The 17,759-nt window shown below is 39.5% G+C and overlaps 1 protein-coding gene across 1 annotated transcript; it reads left to right on the top strand.

Annotated features, from left to right (window-relative positions):
- Window positions 1-15,608: 15,608 nt before the first annotated feature.
- Window positions 15,609-17,487, top strand: her9 (hairy-related 9). Its single transcript, XM_084427586.1, has 4 exons — window positions 15,609-16,036; window positions 16,179-16,274; window positions 16,374-16,461; window positions 16,580-17,487. The coding sequence occupies exons 1-4, from the start codon at window positions 15,929-15,931 to the stop codon at window positions 17,161-17,163; spliced, it is 876 nt and encodes a 291-aa protein (XP_084283712.1). The 5' UTR covers window positions 15,609-15,928; the 3' UTR covers window positions 17,164-17,487.
- The last annotated feature ends 272 nt before the right edge of the window (window positions 17,488-17,759 follow it).

The raw sequence follows: 17,759 nt of genomic DNA on the forward strand, positions 1-17,759 counted from the left end.
CCGTATCGGCATCATAAATGTCCTGTTTCCTATTGTGTGGGAACTCATCTTGGACATTGCTCCTGTGGATGTGGACACTGGTAGCCAATAAGTGGAACATGGTCTCCCATGGGGCTGGAGTCTAGCATTCCAGGCATTTCCAGTCGTCTGTGCTGCATCAGGCATGGAGGACTGGTGTACTCATCACTGATTGTGTTAGGCTGTTTCTCCTGGCGTGAAAGCACATCTGTGACCTTCAGAGGAATGTCATTGTTTTTCCTGACCTGTTCCCTTAGTGATATTTTTAAATAACATCCAAAATGTCTGTTATAACATGTTTCTGTAAAGAAATCGCTCCCAAAGGCGCGTTGCACTGCATGCACGGATTTACCCTTTCTCAGTTTTTCACGAATCCAGTAAATACTGTTGCTAGTATGGTGTAAATATTGTGAGAGGAATGTAAGGGCAACGTTTCAATTGACAGCTGCTTGTCATGGCGGGTATATTCTGCAGGTGAAGAATTCATCCTGTACAGTGAGAGATGGGTTCTCACAGCCTGTGTTTGCTGTTTAGCTGGTGTGAATTCTACTCACAGTGTTCTGATGCCCTATAGGGTCACGGTGAGAACAGCCTTTCCTCACACACTCTCTAACAGTCTCTCTTTCTCTTCCTCTTTTTCCCACACACACACATAACCGGGGAGTATTAGTGTGATTCAATGCGCATATCGTTTTTTAATAGTTGTTATGAAGCTGTCTTGATGGTGTGTTCATGTGCACCAACATCAGGGGAGAATCTAATAATAATGCGCATATGCATAATCCAGAACTTTTAAAAGATAATCAGATGTGCTGTGGAAATTTTTGAACGCTCACTCAGTTTAGCCTGACATGGAAAAGTGATTTATTAACAGTAGTCTGCCAGTAAATGTGTGAGTGTATCCATGTGTTCTGGCAGACGATGGAATACATTCATAAACACCCGTCCCGTACACACGACAAAATACAAGCGATAAAGCAACAGAATCATGATTCTTAAGATGGGGTCTATACTGCAACTGTCTATCTATCTATCTATCTATCTATCTATCTATCTATCTATCTATCTATCTATCTATCTATCTGTCTGTCTGTCTATCTATCTATCTGTCTGTCTGTCTGTCTGTCTGTCTGTCTGTCCGTAAAAATAATTCTCTACAACCATGATATGTTAACTCTTGTCGCACAAACTCTGTAAATATTTTTCGATATTTTCAGTTGGTCATGTTAAATGTTAAATGTTAACAATTCCATAAATAATGACAACTACATTTGATCCATGTGTGATTTAATAAATAATGGTTGTGAGATTTTCTGGCTAATGGTATAGAAAATTCAATGGATTGAGCTGAAAATGATTTAGAAAGATCCAGTATTGGCATTTTAGCTGAGTTCTATATTTGCAAACATTCATTATAAATATTCAACCACATTATACCTTAACTTTTGTATCTGTCATGGTGATCAAATGGAAGGAGCAGGAAGTTGCATCAAAACGTAAATTAAATACCTTTGAACGTGTACTTTTATTTAACTTTTAACATGCACTTGCTATACTTAACTGTTGATCTTTGAGGTTACAGGACAAAACAGTCATTTGATACACTTTTTCCATGGGTTATGTTTTTATTATATTTGGATGTTACAAACTCTAACCATCAGATCCCCTCTGGCATCTCCCAGTATCACGAAAGGTTTATGATACACCTCACAGCATGTCAGAAGTGCCAAAATCTCTCTCAAAGTCATATCCTTCACTTCTGGAACTACCTACTATCACGACCACTTCAGCCCTGAAACAAATGAAATGACACAACGGTATATATGAGAGTGTGTATGCGTGCATTGTGTTACAAAGTAACCAAAGGCCATCAAAGCACGCTAGGGACTTGACGCGCCGCTCTAGCACAGGAATCTCCCAAATCACTCATGCAGCAGGAGGTAAGCAGCACATTATTGGTTTGCACTCTTTCCCAGGAAGGTAGGCAGGTCTCCTACCCTTTACTTTAATATACTCGACAACAGGACCTAAGCCCGACACAGTAGTGTAACTCTCTTCTTTTTAATTAAATATGCCCACGCTGATAGTGAAGACCTTTGCACCTTTTTTATTCAGTGGATTTTTCTGCATTTGTGTTTTCAGAACCCAACTGCTGGGAGATTTTGAGTTGTCATCCTTCTTTTATGGGCCACAAAGAAAAATCCACAAGTTTTCCGAATCATAGACCGGTCAATTTGTTTTGTGTTGCTTGCCCTTTAAATTCAGTATGTATGAGAAACAACCATTCTCTTGGCCCTGTGTCCCAAAGGAAATGATTACCCAGGATGATATAGGCTTAGTCAGACCTTTGACTGTGCGCAATTAGGAGTGGAGCCGGTTGAAGCCTGAAAACCTGCTGTGCTCTGGAACTGCTGTCCAAACGCACACTGTTAGGCCTATATCAATTCAGACATTAAACTTTTACCAACAATATCAGTGAGACCTGCACAGCCACCTTACATGAGTTTAAAACCACATCACTGTCAGACTGCTTGTTAAATGTGCCTTGTGTTACCAAAAGAACTGCAAAAAAATCTATAAATCTAAATAAACCCAAAAGAAATCATTAAAAACAAGGCACTTTTGCATCGGCACAAAAAATATACAAATAAATAGTAATAATAGGCACTTTATGTAGCCTATATGTTATGGGTACAGTAAAAAAAAAAAAAAAAGGATTGGTAAACGGCTGTAGCAAACTCATAAGCAGATGGGAAATTCTCGTTATTTAAAGATTATTAGCTGTAATCTAGCAAAAGGAGCATGAAGGTACAATCTCCCCGAAGGCTTCTTCAGCCACTTTAAAACAATGGAGGAATTCACTGAACTAGAGATGACCCATTGAGAGAGAGAGAGAGCCATTGAGCCTTAAGATCTATTGATCCAAAACATTTTTAAAGCTAAAAAATACCAGCACTTCTGTCTCAGATTGTGACATCGCATGTGTGTGTATGTAAATGAGCGATGTCAGTAGGATTTTTGATGGAGCACTTTGTCGCCTGCTGGGTCGTGGCAGGTGCCTGAAGGTAAATTTGGCTAAATTCCTTTGAACCGTTTGGCTTAGCTTAATAAGAGGGCTTTCTTCTCATTATAATTTTGATTAGCATAGCTTTTCTGCTCAAAACCGTGATCACTGGATGTTAAATATTTATATTGCAAATCAAAACACATTGCTTTTATTCTCTTTACGTTTTGATTAAATGCCTTTAGAAAGTTACACTTCTGTCCGTGCAGGTCTAGGCTATGCTTTGAAGGATTACTTCTTGCTAATCGGTGTTAGCTAGCCGCTGTGCTCCTGTCTCAGTGGGAGAGGCTAAGAGAGCACACGGCCCAGAGGTGTCGATGGGGAGCTTCACCTGAGGCTGTGCTTAGTCATCAAACAGCCCGGAGAGCTTGATGAGCTCTTCTAAATGCACCATTGTCTCCTCCCCGCTGTTACTTTCAATTCAAATCTGTCACCATGCAGTTAGTAAAGAAGAGAGAGTGCAGAGCTACAGTTAGCATCTGTTCATTAAATTGGCTTTGCTCTTCTGGAGACATTATAGGGTAAACCAGACAGTGAGCGCTGATTTAAAGTGCAGTAGACAAAATAAATATGCACTGCTTGTATAAAGTATCACAGTAGTAATGTAAGAAGTTGATAAATATGTGAACAGCACTTATTACAGGACATGTAAAGTTGCATGGGAACTTTGAAGTAACAAATTGTCTCTGTTAGTGTGCTGCTGTTTGCTTATGCACTATTTGCAATGTTTCAGATTGATCCCACATTTTTATGACCTAAACTAGAATTTGGATAGGATATGTAGATCTGCAGATATGGGTCATTCCTGGTGTGGCATGTATTTTATTGTCCCTATAATATGTCTTAATATATTGGATAAATGATTCTGTTAGATATAAGGTACAGTAACATTATATTCGTAACAACATCACAAACGATAAGTATTAGCAGTATTGGCTACGGATTTTATGAATTTATGTTTTATAGTATTTATAGATAAAAAAAAAAAAAAACTTTTAATAACATTTGTTGATTTATAAGATAAAAAAAATCTACAGTATAAAATTCTTAAAATATTGAAATCATCATTCATTTGAAATCTTCGCGTAAGCTAATTTGATGGTAACGTTTGCTCTTTATTTATCTTCCATCCTGTTACACACACACACACACACACACACATATATATATATATATATATATATATATATATATATATATATATAAATGTGTAACAGGATGGAAGATAAATATATATAATAACTGTGTAACATGATAGAAGATGTGTATATATATATATATACAGTATATACTGTATATACAAATAGCCTATATATATAGACAGATTATAATTAATAAAGTTTAAGTGCCCGAAAATAAATATCCTGTCCACCAATCCAGTATCCCAAAATTATCCAATCCAGTCCACCCTTTTCTCTTTTATAGAAACAGTTAAAGTTTAATTTACAATGCACACATTTTTGGTTCTTTAAAGTTAGGTCTCAAAAGATACTGCATAACAGGACTGATCCAAACCAGCAGAATCTGACCTTTGTGGAAATTCCCTCAGTATTAAATTCCAAAGACCCTGATAAAAAGTAGTACCATCAAAACCAAGAAAGTCCTCTGGAAGGTTATGGAGTTTGACATGATGTGGGACACTTCAGCTGGAAACAAATACAAAAGTTGAAACTGTTAATGAGTTCACCTCAGAACAGGGAAGAATTAGAGAGGAAAAAGCATCACAGGGATCATTAAAGTAATTGGCTGGGGCTGCGCTGCAGAGGGCATCCATTCTGTTGTGTTGTCATGGCTGGTCTGCGGGCTCCAAACGGACCTTGTCACAATGTTGCTTATAGCCCACAGATCAAGGGCTTGGCCCCCGTAGGCTGCCCACTGGCCTCCAGGTGGGCACACTAATGAGCCAAGGCCCCAGCTCGACTGCAGCCTCCCTGGGCAGGAGGGCCCAGAGGCCGAGGGGTGCAGGGTCAGCTACTGCAGGGGGCTTGAGATGGGGGTGAGCCAGCGTAGATGACAGAGTTCATTTAGATTTGGGATGTGGACTGTAAAGCCCAAAGTATACTTTTTTTTTTTTTTTACACATAAAACAGCATAGCCTTTCAAATGATTCTCCATTAGATAGTGTGTATGAACAAAGGCGCTCAACAGATATGCACTAAAGATTCATCCTTGTCCAGTGGTATTTTTCTCCAAACTTTGAGGAATACAAATCTTTTTGTACTCGTTTGAATTAGTTCTGTGTGTATCTCTTAACCGCCTCAAACAAGCACTTGTCAATGACGTCTATTGTTGTTGCCGTCTTCAGTAGTTTTTTTGTGTGTGTTTTTTGTCTCCTCATTTCTTATCCAACTGTGAAACAACGGCCCGGGCCAGCGTTGCAAACAAAGATAGCAAAATAATTAGTGCAACAAAAAAAAAAATCTAAATGCATGTGCAAGCTACACATACTGTACATTGTTTGAAAAATCAGGCATGTACTGTGCTGATGACAAAAATCGCATCATGCACATTGTAAACATACCCTAGCGTTTGTGTAAAAACCAAAGTATATACTTTGGGCTTAAAGCGGGGCTCAGTAGTTTCGGGATTTCTTCGCTGTATTCTCGCTTTTTGCTCGCAGGTTTCTCTCTAGTGCTCCCCCCGCAGCTTCGGTATAGATATTTGACAACACTGTTGTTGGCGATTCTCAGACACCAGAGGCTAGTAGATCAACGACATCAAAGCAGATGGGACATTCTTTAAAACGTCTTCTTCATTCGGGTTCGAACAGCGTGAGGGAGCGCAATAATGACAGCATTTTAGCAGATTTCTTTTGGCCGTAAAGCAATGGTTTACATCGCGAGACCTGATATCACGCGATACTTCCTGACGCGGCGGCCGGCGGCCCGCCGGCTCAAAGTTGCAAGTGCGAATTTTCCGCTCACGGGCACCAGGGGGGTGCGAAACGACCACCATTCAACCCGAAATAAGTAATATAACCATTCCAATGACTCCGAAGCTGTTCAGTTAAGGTAAAAAAGTTACTTAGTTCACCTTTAAGGCCGTATATTGAGGATGACTATTTGTCAACAAAAAGGCTTATTTTGCACATGTTCCGTCTATCAATTCTTCAATGGTAATTGTCTGTGTTTATGAAACAGTGTTGAATTGTCTACACGTTGTCACCCCCACCCCTCAGGCTTTACAATCCCGCACTATTCCGAGTGTAAACATTACAGCAGTGATCTCTGTGCTGAAGCCCCTCAAAAGGAGAGAGAGAGAGAGAGAGAGAGAGAGACGACTAATGGAAGTGTTTGTCTCTTCTATCCAGCCGGGCCTTTGTTGCTCTGATCTTACAGGAGTTTATTTTATCCTATGAGTTCATGGTGTTTTGAGAGAAACAGCCCATCTCCTCCACCACTGTTTGGCCCAAAATAAGATAAAAGGCTCTAGGAAAGACCCCACTACCAAAATCAGGTACTGTCAATGGAGGATATAAATGTTTATTCCCTTAATAATGGCTTCCCAACTTCAGTATCTCCTGCTATCTTGTCTGTCATCGTGTCCCAGAGAGCACCAGAGGAGAATGGCCATGGATTTCGTGGTGTGTTTAGTTGGCCTTTCATCGGGGTAAATAGTCCCGGTTTGGCTGAGGCACCGATAACACGTGGTGGGTGTCCCGCAGTGCTGGTCAGTCAAAAGGGAATAAACTCACTCCATACAATGTGCTGCCTCCATAAAGGCTTCTTTGTGACTGGAGAGAAGGGTCAACTCACTCCTCCAGCCAGCCAATAAATGCACACATTCTCTACCTTTTTGATTTTGTTTTGGCAAGTAGGCACAGACAAAAGTAGAAAGACGTTTAATTATTCACAGGGAAATAGATAAAAGATTAATTTGCATTGATTTTGCTTCTGACAAAGAGAGTCATTTTATGGACTCAAGAAGCAGAATGCAGACCATTTTCTCCAACCAACCAAATGGAACAAAAAGATCAATGGCACTTTTAGCATGGTTATCAATGACCAAAACCTGGAAACGCTCCCTTTGAACAATATTGGTTTTGTGCATTCTACGCATTGTTCGTGTCCAAAGTTTGCACCAATTCCTTCAGAGAAATGCGTGCGCTTTAGCACACAAGAGAAAACCAAATTAATTTAAATAACTCCGTTTGTTACGTTCACAATGCAAAATTTCGGTTAAATCACAGGATTGATGATAGCATTCAGAATGTTGCCCATGCAGTGACAAATGCTATTTTTTCTGGTTCATTTTCAGCTTTTACCTCTTCCAAGCGCATTAACCAAAGCCTTTCAAAGATTTGTCTTGCTTGTTTTGTGTAAACGCAAAATGGGTTCAACAAATTCTTGCTTATTCGCTTACATGAATCATTTGCGCTTGATTGCTTTATTTACCAGTTCTATAACAGAATGCACAACATTCAATATATTTGTGCCTAATTGCACACAAATACATTAAATATATATATATATATTTTTAATTATCTTGCAGTTCTCGCTTTCTGAAAAGGGAGATTAAGAATCAGATGGTAGAGATTTTAGTTTATAGTAAATGTATTGTATTTATTTAATAAAAATTAAAAAAAATTATTATTAAATGGAATTCAAATGTTTTAGCTAGACCTGTGATCACAATCACAATTAATTTACACAGAACCAAAGCTAACAAACCTATAATACGTAAATCTTTAAATACTGCACTCTTTTTCACTCTTGCAGACATTGTCTACTACTTAGTATTCTTTTTTTCTATGTGTGTTTTCAGCCAATACACTTTAAAACAGCGAACTGTCACATCTTCTCCCTAGTGAGTATTCAAAGGGATAGTTCACCCAATAATGAAAATCACCCCATGATTTACTCACCCTCAAGCCATCCTAGGTGTATATGACATTCTTCTTTCAGACAAATACAATCGGAGTTATATTAAAAAATGTCCTGGCTCTTCCAAGCTTTATAATGGCTGTCCATCAAAGTGCATCCATCCATGATAAAAGTAATCCACACAGCTCTGGGGGTTTAATGAAGGCCTTCTGAAATGAGGCGATGCGTTTGTGTTAGAAAAATATCCATATTTAAAACTTTATCGACTAAAATAACTAGTTGGCCGAACGGAAAAAGAGTAACCCTTGACCTTGACGGACAACATAATGACGAACGCGTAAGCGCAGAGGATAAAGTAAAACAAAATACCAGTCACGAATTAGAAGTCTAAAACGACCATTTTTAAAGAGAAATGTCGGAGGAGCTTGAGTTTGTTGCCCAGCCCTGTTTGTTTGAACCGCGAGAGGCATGAAAGCTTACGATACTCCTACATCCTATGTCATACATCATCAATTGTTAGCTAGGTTTATACTTGCCGCGTCCGCACGAGCGCAATGGTGCGCGCGGCAAAAATGACGTCATTGCGGTGTGGGTGGTCGTGTGCAAGACACCATTTCGCTTGGTGGTGCGCGCGGCTCCACATCCGAAGATGCACGACTTCGAGCCGAATCTGGCCGAGCATGTACGTCTCACCGACACCCAGTTTGTGCATCTTAAATGAGCTGCTTACATTTACAAAATGAGGCTATAGCAGACATAAGCCATTTTAATAAAAAATAAAGGTCTATGTTTTATAAAACGAAACTTAATGAAATGTTTAGTGAAATTAGAAAATATTTAAGAGATCGTTAATTTAGTTGTGTAGCCTACATACAGGTTTTAATATCCACATATTTTGTTCTAAATATCAGAGTTTACTGGATTTTACATGATTCTTTTTGTAGTGTGGTATTGGTGGTGATGTACTAAAATAAACATTGTCATGTGTGGACCTTTCTTCTTCTCACCGTTAATTCCTGATGATTAAGAGGACAATAACTTGAGTCGCCCCCTGTCGTTTCACAGAATAGTACAACGGCGAGCGCATTGTATAAACGCCTCGTCCGCTGGGGGAGGTGCGCGCGCAGTCTGCTGAGCCAGGCGAAAGTAACAAGTAACTTTACTCTTTTGGCGACGCGTGCCAAAATGCGTTGACTTAAAGTCGACTTGCGTAGGCCGTCTGCCGGAAGCTAGTTATTTTAGTCTATAAAGTTTTAAATATGGATATTTTTCTTACACGAACGCATACGCACGAACGCTGTATTCTCGCTTTTTGCTCGCAGGTTTCTCTCTAGAGCTCCCCCCGCAGCTTCGGTATAGATATTTGACAACACTGTTGTAAAAACTCATTGGCGATTCTCAGACACCAGAGGCTATAGATCAACGACATCAAAGCAGATAGGACATTCTTTAAAACATGTTCTTCATTCGGGTTCGAACAGCGTGAGGGAGCGCAATAATGACAGCATTTTAGCAGATTTCTTTTGGCCGCAAAGCAATTGTTTACATCGCGAGACCTGATATCACGCGATACTTCCTGCCGCCGCGGCCGGCGGCCCGCCGGCTCAAAGTTGCAAGTGCGAATTTTCCGCTCACGGGCACCAGGGGGGTGCGAAACGACCACCATTCAACCCGAAATAAGTAATATAACCATTCCAATGACTCCGAAGCTGTTCAGTTAAGGTAAAAAAGTTACTTAGTTCACCTTTAAAAATATACAGCCATTTGCTGCCATGATAAAGCTTGGAAGAGCCAGGACATTTTTTTATATAACTTCAATTGTATTAATCTAAAAGAAGAATGTCATATTCACCTAAGATGATCATGGGGTGATGATCATGTGAACTATCCCTTTAAGCAGAAACACAATGCATAACACTGCACACCCGCCAGCGGTGGCATGTTCCTCAGCAGTGGGGAAGGTCTCTGTCAGCACACATTTGCAGTTTAAAGATGTGATGTGAAAGAAGTGTACCAGTGTTGTCAAAGCTTGGTGTGTGGGACCCAAATCACTGCTGATTTCTCATAATGTAATTAAATAGCAGGTCCCAAGATCTATGAGCTTGCCTTGTCCCCGTTGTCCCCATTTAAGCAGCATGCCTCCTTATCTGAAGGGAGGCCTCTTAAAACCTTATGAAAAGGGCTCTTCTTCACTCATTGTCTCTAAAGCCTGTTATTAGTGCAGGGAGTCAAATGATGTTGAGCTGCTGATGAGGACATCAGAGAACTTACAGGTGTAAGATCTGTTCTTAATTGGATATCTGCCTACCTTTCATTACTGTATGCTTGGATGGACGCAGTGGTGGGAGACAGTAGGACTGTGAGGGGTGTGAGTTGCATCCAGACGATCATGATCTTAAAATGAGATATAATTATAAGCTTCCTCTAAAGACACTTTTCTTGAGCTTGTTTAATGGCACCAAAATGACAGTCCTGTTAAAGTGAATAATTATGTTTTTTGGGTGTGACGGGTTACACCGGTATTTATCTCAGATCAGTTCTTAACAGAAGGAGCAGATCCAAGAGGGCTATTCATGCTCCTAAATTCTTTTATAACAGTGGTAGAGTGAGCTCATCGCAAATGTCCTAAAATGATGCCTTCATGTTGTGAAAATAATCATGCCAGTTGGAATGCAGTAGCGCAATATATATATATATATATATATATAGCAGTTATACCATTCAAAAGTTTGGAGTTTTTGAATTGCATGGCATTTATCAGAATTTTTTTTGTAACCATGTTAAAGTCTTTAATGTTGCTCTTGATAAATTTTTTGCATCCTTGCCAAATAAAAAGTATTCATTTCCTTAAAAAACTCAAACTTATTGACCTCAAACTTTTGAGCGGAACATTAAACCTAAAAACATTATCCACCAACAACCTGTTTATCTAAGATAACTTTTAAAGCATTATTTGTAAGTCTTTTGTCAGCAATTAACAATTTTACAATTCTAATCACCCTAAATGAGCTTACAATTAGCATCTCACTGTTAAATAGAACATTAGCCTCTTGATTGTACCCGAACTGAGCTACAAGCAACCATAAAGGCGTTGATGGCGTGTCATTGTTTTAAAATGAGAGAAGATTGCATTAGTATTGTAGTTCCTGTAAGCTCCTACAAACATTTATTTAGGAATTAAATTAGGGGTTCCAGCAATTCTCAGAATTCAATTTGCCGTTTTGTGTTCCCACAATCTGTCTCGATCCGCCCTTTTACACAGGCGTCAGTAAGAATGATCAAAAGTGTCATTGCACTGCTTTTACGCATTTGGTCCCGGCATTGCAGTGAAGTGACCCATTCCAAGTAACCCATATCAGTCTGGAACTGAGGTTTATAAAAGAGTCTATTGGAAATCGCTCTCAAAAGATTTTTGCGGGGGAAGCCACGATGAAAAGTGCTCAAAGAAAAAGTATTTGGAGATATCAGCAGGCTCTCTGAGGGAAAACAAACTATACCGACCAATGTGAGTTGACTTAATCTGATTAGGCTAACCTCATCAACGGCCTCTTAAAAAAGAGAAGAAAGCCATGAATTGGTCAGATGGGGGATGCTCTCGCTTGCTCTAAGAGCACCAAAGAGTCTCAGTGAATACCACACATTGTAATGAACATGCTGGTCCGCAGATGGTAAAATGACAACAACCCTTTTGAATGGCGAAGCAAACAGAATTGATCCAAGGTTTTTGCAGGTTTAAGAACAATGAAACTGAATTGAAAAAAATTCTACATTTTATATCACTCCATTGCTAAAATTGAACTTTGAAGCCCTGAGGACTAAATGCAGCAACCCTCAAATGCTCCGGAAGAAATATCTCCATGCATATTTGAATTAATCAATGTGGGATTCCACCTCACAACTCCCCACAGGGCTAGTAATAAAGATGAAAGACTTGGACAAGTAAACACAACATTATCCGACACATAGATGTATTAGAGCATTTTAATACAACAATGTTTGGTTTACAGAAATCCGTAGCAACAGTGTGTTTAAGATATCTTCCCCTGCCAAGACTAACTCTTTAGATCTTTTGCCAAGATTTTCTCTTATGCAGGATATGATCAACTAAAGTACCTCATGATAAGTTCTGAAACCTATCAGCAAATAATTCATGCACAGAATCGTGTTCTGTGTCTGTAAAGTTGAGTACTCAAAGCAGTTTCTGCATGAAAACAGGGTCTGTCATTGTCTAGCACAAGGCCTGTATGGTGTTGCTATATGCCTATATGTGAGATTGTTGCCTGAATGTTTTGTTGATATTTTGTAATTACGTCACATACTTTTAAATGCTACCAACAGATACAAAGTTCCTCCAGAAGGACAACAGGAAGCAATAAGCCGTGAGAGGAATTTGATTTATTGTCTGTACGTGGTTTCATTATCTGTCTTCAATAAAATGTATTTTTTATTTTGTAACGCTGATTTTGTAACGCTTCCGTATTTCTGTAAGATTTTTAAATCTCTTTTTCTTGATTTATGTATAGTCAGTTGAAGCCAATAATCAAAAAAGAGTCTCTGTGGTCATCCAGTTGTTCTCAACATCTTGATTTTTGAGTATCTCAGATAATGAAGGAAAAGGAAAAACATCAATTGATTTCTTAGCTCATAATAAAGGTTTTAAAGAAGTTAAAATGCTAAATTATATTACAAAATACTCAAGTCAAATGCTGAATTGTTTTCATTCTTCAAATGCTAACCACATGTAACTTTAAAATCTTCTCACACTGTTTTCATCATAATAAGCATGACAATATTCAGGGTTATCATTTGCATCCAAAGTCTATAAAATCTTCCATTCTGTATTTTCAGAAATCGCTGCAAAACTCAAGAGCAGAATCAAGCCAATGGGCAATGTGATCGAAGAGCGTGTAAAGGGATTGTCCCGACAACAGCAGCTAATGCAGACATAATTGACTGTGTTTTTCGGCGTTCAGTGAACAGATTTGGATAGGGACCGAGACTCATTACCCAACAACAAATGAACTGTGCACGCTCTGATCTCGGACAACAGTGTGCTGGTCAGTGTTAAGTCTAATTACAAAACACACAATGCCTTGATCTTTTTCATCTCCTTTTCCTTTGCTGACTAAAAGTTTATCATGTACACTGAAGTTAGAACACATGTGCATGATTCCAAGAACCACTGCAATGACTAGAAAAAAAAGTGTCCCAATTCACCTTGATTGATGAAGATAGATAAAATTAGATAAAAAGATGACAGTGTCTTGGCCATCTAAATAATTATCTCAAGCTCTTCAGAGGAGGTATACGGAGGTATAGCACATACAGAAAGCAGGATTAATGGCTACATAATATACTTCAATCCCACATAGCCTACAGTACATACATTTGTTTATATTATTCATATATATGAGAAATATTTGGAGAAAGATACAATTAGATAAAAAGATAAAAAAGACAGTGTCTTGGCCATCTAAATAATGATCTCAAGTTCTGTAGAGGAGGTATTATGGAGGTATAGCACATAAAGAAAGCAGGATTAAAGGCTACATAATATACTTCAGTCCCAGAGCAAATAGGGCAAATGTGAAGGGGTGAGCGCACAGCTGGCCCCTGAGACCTCAGGATCCTGGGCAAACAGGCTTCCAGCATGCCCCAGCTAGTCTCGGCAACAAATGACAAGAGTCCCTCAACAATGGTCAACAAGCAGCTAAACACAAGACTTAATCAATTCCCATTGCTATAGGATTTCTCTACCTTGTTATATACATAATAAGTACAAGATAGACTTTTTGTGGCAGTGGTTACATGTAAAACATTTTTTATCTTTTTTTTAAAGCATTCCTATTTCACGTTATTTTAAAATATATCAGTGGTGATCTGATTATTATTATCATTATCATTCTGTCTTAAAACTCGCTGTAACATTGCAAAATGTTCTTTCTCATAAATAAAGTGTGGGTATGCAAAGCCCTGACACTGTTGTATTTATTCTATAGAAAGTTTTTTTCTCTCTCTCACTGATTTCAAAATCGCTGTTTTACGTTACTCCTTTGCAAATGATTTGCTGTAATCATAAGCCTTGTGTAGTGAGGCGTTGAGTGTGTTCCTGCTGTGCTCCGCCTAGTGGTCAGATATGGTACCGCTTGACTGTTTAATTTTCGAAGTAAACTTTCGATAGATGGCGCGCGACACCTATAAATTAATTTTATAGCGACACTCAGTCTCTCCAAGGCAAAAACACCGCCAGAACTTCATTGTTCCTGCTAAAATGATTTCAACAGCTAGTTCAACTAATTCATTTAGATTTTAAAATTGTATGTATTTAATAGCCTATAGATTATGGGCTAATACGTTTTAATTTCCCTTTACCCTCCTTTAAATGTCAGAAAATAAAAGTAGCCTATAGCGGAGAACCCGCAAAAAAAGTTCTTTTCTAGGAGATGCAAAACACAGACTCGTTGAGGGAACGTGTATTTGGAGTTCCATGTATTTCATTCATTGCATTACTTGTAGGCCATACATACATTTGTTTATATTAGGCTGTATGCAAGTGTAAAAATATGTATTTATTACATTTTCTTAATCGTCTTGCAACGCACCAACAAACATGAATTAGCTCCTACAAGTTTAAAGTCAACCCGGCCAAGAAATAAAACACGAGTTCATAATTCAGCAGCAATAAAAGCAGCCGCGAAACTTGCTCTCTAAACCCCGCATCCTGCGAGTTTAGCAACGGCACGTGCTCAGGGGACGCAGCGGTGCAGTGAGCGGGCGCGCAGACTGGCTGGCACGCGGACAGATGTAGCAACACCTCCCCCGCGCGCTCTCGGCCTTCTGCACTGCTGGAATGATTGACGCGTAAGATGTTCACCCAGCCAATAAGACGAAACTCCGCTCTATTTGCATAAAGCCGCCAGCTTCCTATTGGTTTCCTGCGTGCTGCTTCGAACCGCCTCGCGTGCCTGTACAGCTGTTTTCTTCTTTGAAGCGCAACTAGATCCTCAAAGTTTTTTCTTTCTACAACGACCGAATCCTCGCATTGCTGCTATAATACGCACATTCTGCAACGTGCAGTTAAACAAATAAATATATTATGCTGACACTATTAATTTGTATTTGCCATATGCACAATGTTACACTGTGGTAGAAATTCAGTTAAATATTTTGTCTAATGACTGTGCATTATATATATGCTATAAGAATACATATGTAAGATATAGCTAATGCTATTAATATATTAGTTAGAAGAGGAATTATGAGAATTTGCAAGACAATATGGTTGTAATATTGTTGGTGGTAATGTATTGGTTACAGTAATAATTCGAGTAGGTGACATTCTAGTGAAATACATTATTTTTACCTATATAAAAAAATAGAATGAAGTTTTGATGTTGATAAAGTTACACTATTTATCCGTTTAACCACAATGACATCAAGTGTACAGGAATGTTGTTCACGCTGTGTGTGAATGCAGAAATACGTGATTCAGCTATGAAGAAACGTTGGTGGCAAACAGCAAGAGTATTCCCCCAATTCCCCTTATCACTTCACAGCCAGGCCGACTGCACTCGCCTCTTTGTTGTTTGTCCCTCCAGGGCTGATTGAGCAGCGCGTGACTGACAGCCCGCGGGGGTGTTGTCCAATCAGCAGTCTGCCCGCGCCCAATGGGTGAGTCCGTGCGCCTATTGGCTGAAGCGAGTGTGGGAAAGAATGCAGAGAGGGTTTCACACGAACTGGGAGCATGCGATCTATCTATAAATACCGCTGGCGTGTGGCAGTGGGAGATTCGACTTGCCCTCTGAAGCGCTACGCCACTCACGCTCGTGTCCTCATATGACAGCCTGCCGACTATAAGTCATATAGCTGATAAGAGGGACTCACACTCTCTCTCGTGACTATCCCGAGATCTTGGCTACGCTCCGCATCTAATCCTAAGAGCCCGTCTCTGTGTTTAAAAAAACAAACACACGGAATATAAACACTTTTTTGGCTTATACCGGACCCAACCTTGGTTTTGATAATGCCAGCCGATAATATGGAGAAGCAGACCGCATCACCTATTGCTGGTGCCCCTGCCAGTGGATCTCACACTCCGGACAAACCAAAGAATGCCAGCGAGCACAGAAAGGTAAATATCGTTTAGTGTGTGGCACTTTTTTTGCGAGTGTACATTGTTTTAGAAGAATGTCAGTTGCCATTTCAGTCAATCTGAAATATGTATGTTAGAGTCTTTATAATATAAATTAATGAGCTTTGCATTTCATCCTCAGTCTTCAAAGCCAATCATGGAGAAACGCCGCAGAGCGCGGATTAACGAGAGCCTTGGGCAGCTGAAGACCCTCATACTCGATGCTCTTAAAAAAGATGTAAGTTTTGGCCACGGATCTGTTTGCTCCTTTCACGTGTCAATAACCCAACAATCTTAATTTTCAAAGAAAATTTCTAATCGGTTCTTCCCTTCACAGAGCTCCAGACACTCTAAATTGGAGAAAGCTGATATCCTTGAGATGACAGTCAAGCACCTGCGCAATTTGCAGCGTGTTCAGATGACCGGTAAGTTACTTAAGTCCAATTCATTCAAATTTGGGATTTTAAACATTTAGCCTCATTTTAAAACGTAGCTGTGTTTTCTAAATACCCACTCCTAATAAACTTTACCTTTGCTTTCTAGCGGCCCTGTCAGCTGACACAAACGTCCTAGGCAAATACCGCGCAGGATTCAACGAGTGCATGAACGAGGTGACTCGGTTCCTCTCTACCTGCGAGGGGGTGAATACGGAGGTTAGGTCGCGACTTCTCAACCACCTGTCTGGTTGTTTGGGACAGATGATGGCCATGAACTACGGTCAACCTGCCCCGTCTCAGCAGGCTCATTTGGCTCAGCCTCTTCACGTGCAGCTTCCTTCAACTTTGCCCATCAACGGCGCCTCAATGGGCTCCAAACTCAGTCCTTCAGAAGCGGTCTCACCCAAAGTCTTTGGAGGATTCCAGCTGGTGCCCGCCACCGACGGACAGTTTGCTTTTCTTATCCCCAACCCAGCTTTCGCGTCTGCTACAACACCAGTCATTCCCTTGTACGCAAACGCAGGTGTTCCAGTGGCTGTCAACGCCAGTCCCGTCCAGGCCATCTCCTCTCCCACGGCGGCCTCTCCCGTGCATGGAATGACCTCCTTCGCCGGCGTTTCACAGGCCGTCAGTCCCGTTGGTGTTAGTGCCGGAGCAGAAAGCAATGAACCGGTGTGGAGACCTTGGTAGACTTGCTCATCCTATACGAACTTCTAAGACAGTTTTTCATGATGAAGAAAATACGTTTAGTTCCGTTATAAGGGACTTAGTTGACCTTCTGTTAAACAAGGCGCATATGTTTGTTAGCTGATTCCAATATTTGGATTTTGTTAATGAATATTCTGTTGTTAATTCAGCAGAATAACACTTAATGTTTATAAAGTACTTTTTTTAAATGAAAGAATTTAGTTTTGTACAAAGTTTGTAAAAGATTATATCATGCCAAAGCTTTCTTGTTTCTTTCATGATGAGTGTTTATGTTTGATGCTGAATAAATCAAAATTACGAAAATGTATCGTGTTGAAGCCTTTTTATATCTAGATCTGTATTTGATGTAAATCTAATATCAATACTGGAATAAGTTAAATGATTTATTTATTTATTTTTGCTATTACTTGATTCTATATTTAAAAGTATTTTGATTTTTTTTAGACTACACATGGAGATTGACGGTTTTTACGCAAATTTTATTAAACAAATGTAAAAATTTAAAACAACATTTTTTTTAATGACAGAAATGCCTTTAAACTTTAATGCTCAATTAAGATTCCTGGATAACCAATATT

The sequence above is a fragment of the Rutilus rutilus genome, assembly GCF_951802725.1.
Source record: "Rutilus rutilus genome assembly, chromosome: 13".
Lineage (NCBI taxonomy): Eukaryota > Metazoa > Chordata > Actinopteri > Cypriniformes > Leuciscidae > Rutilus > Rutilus rutilus.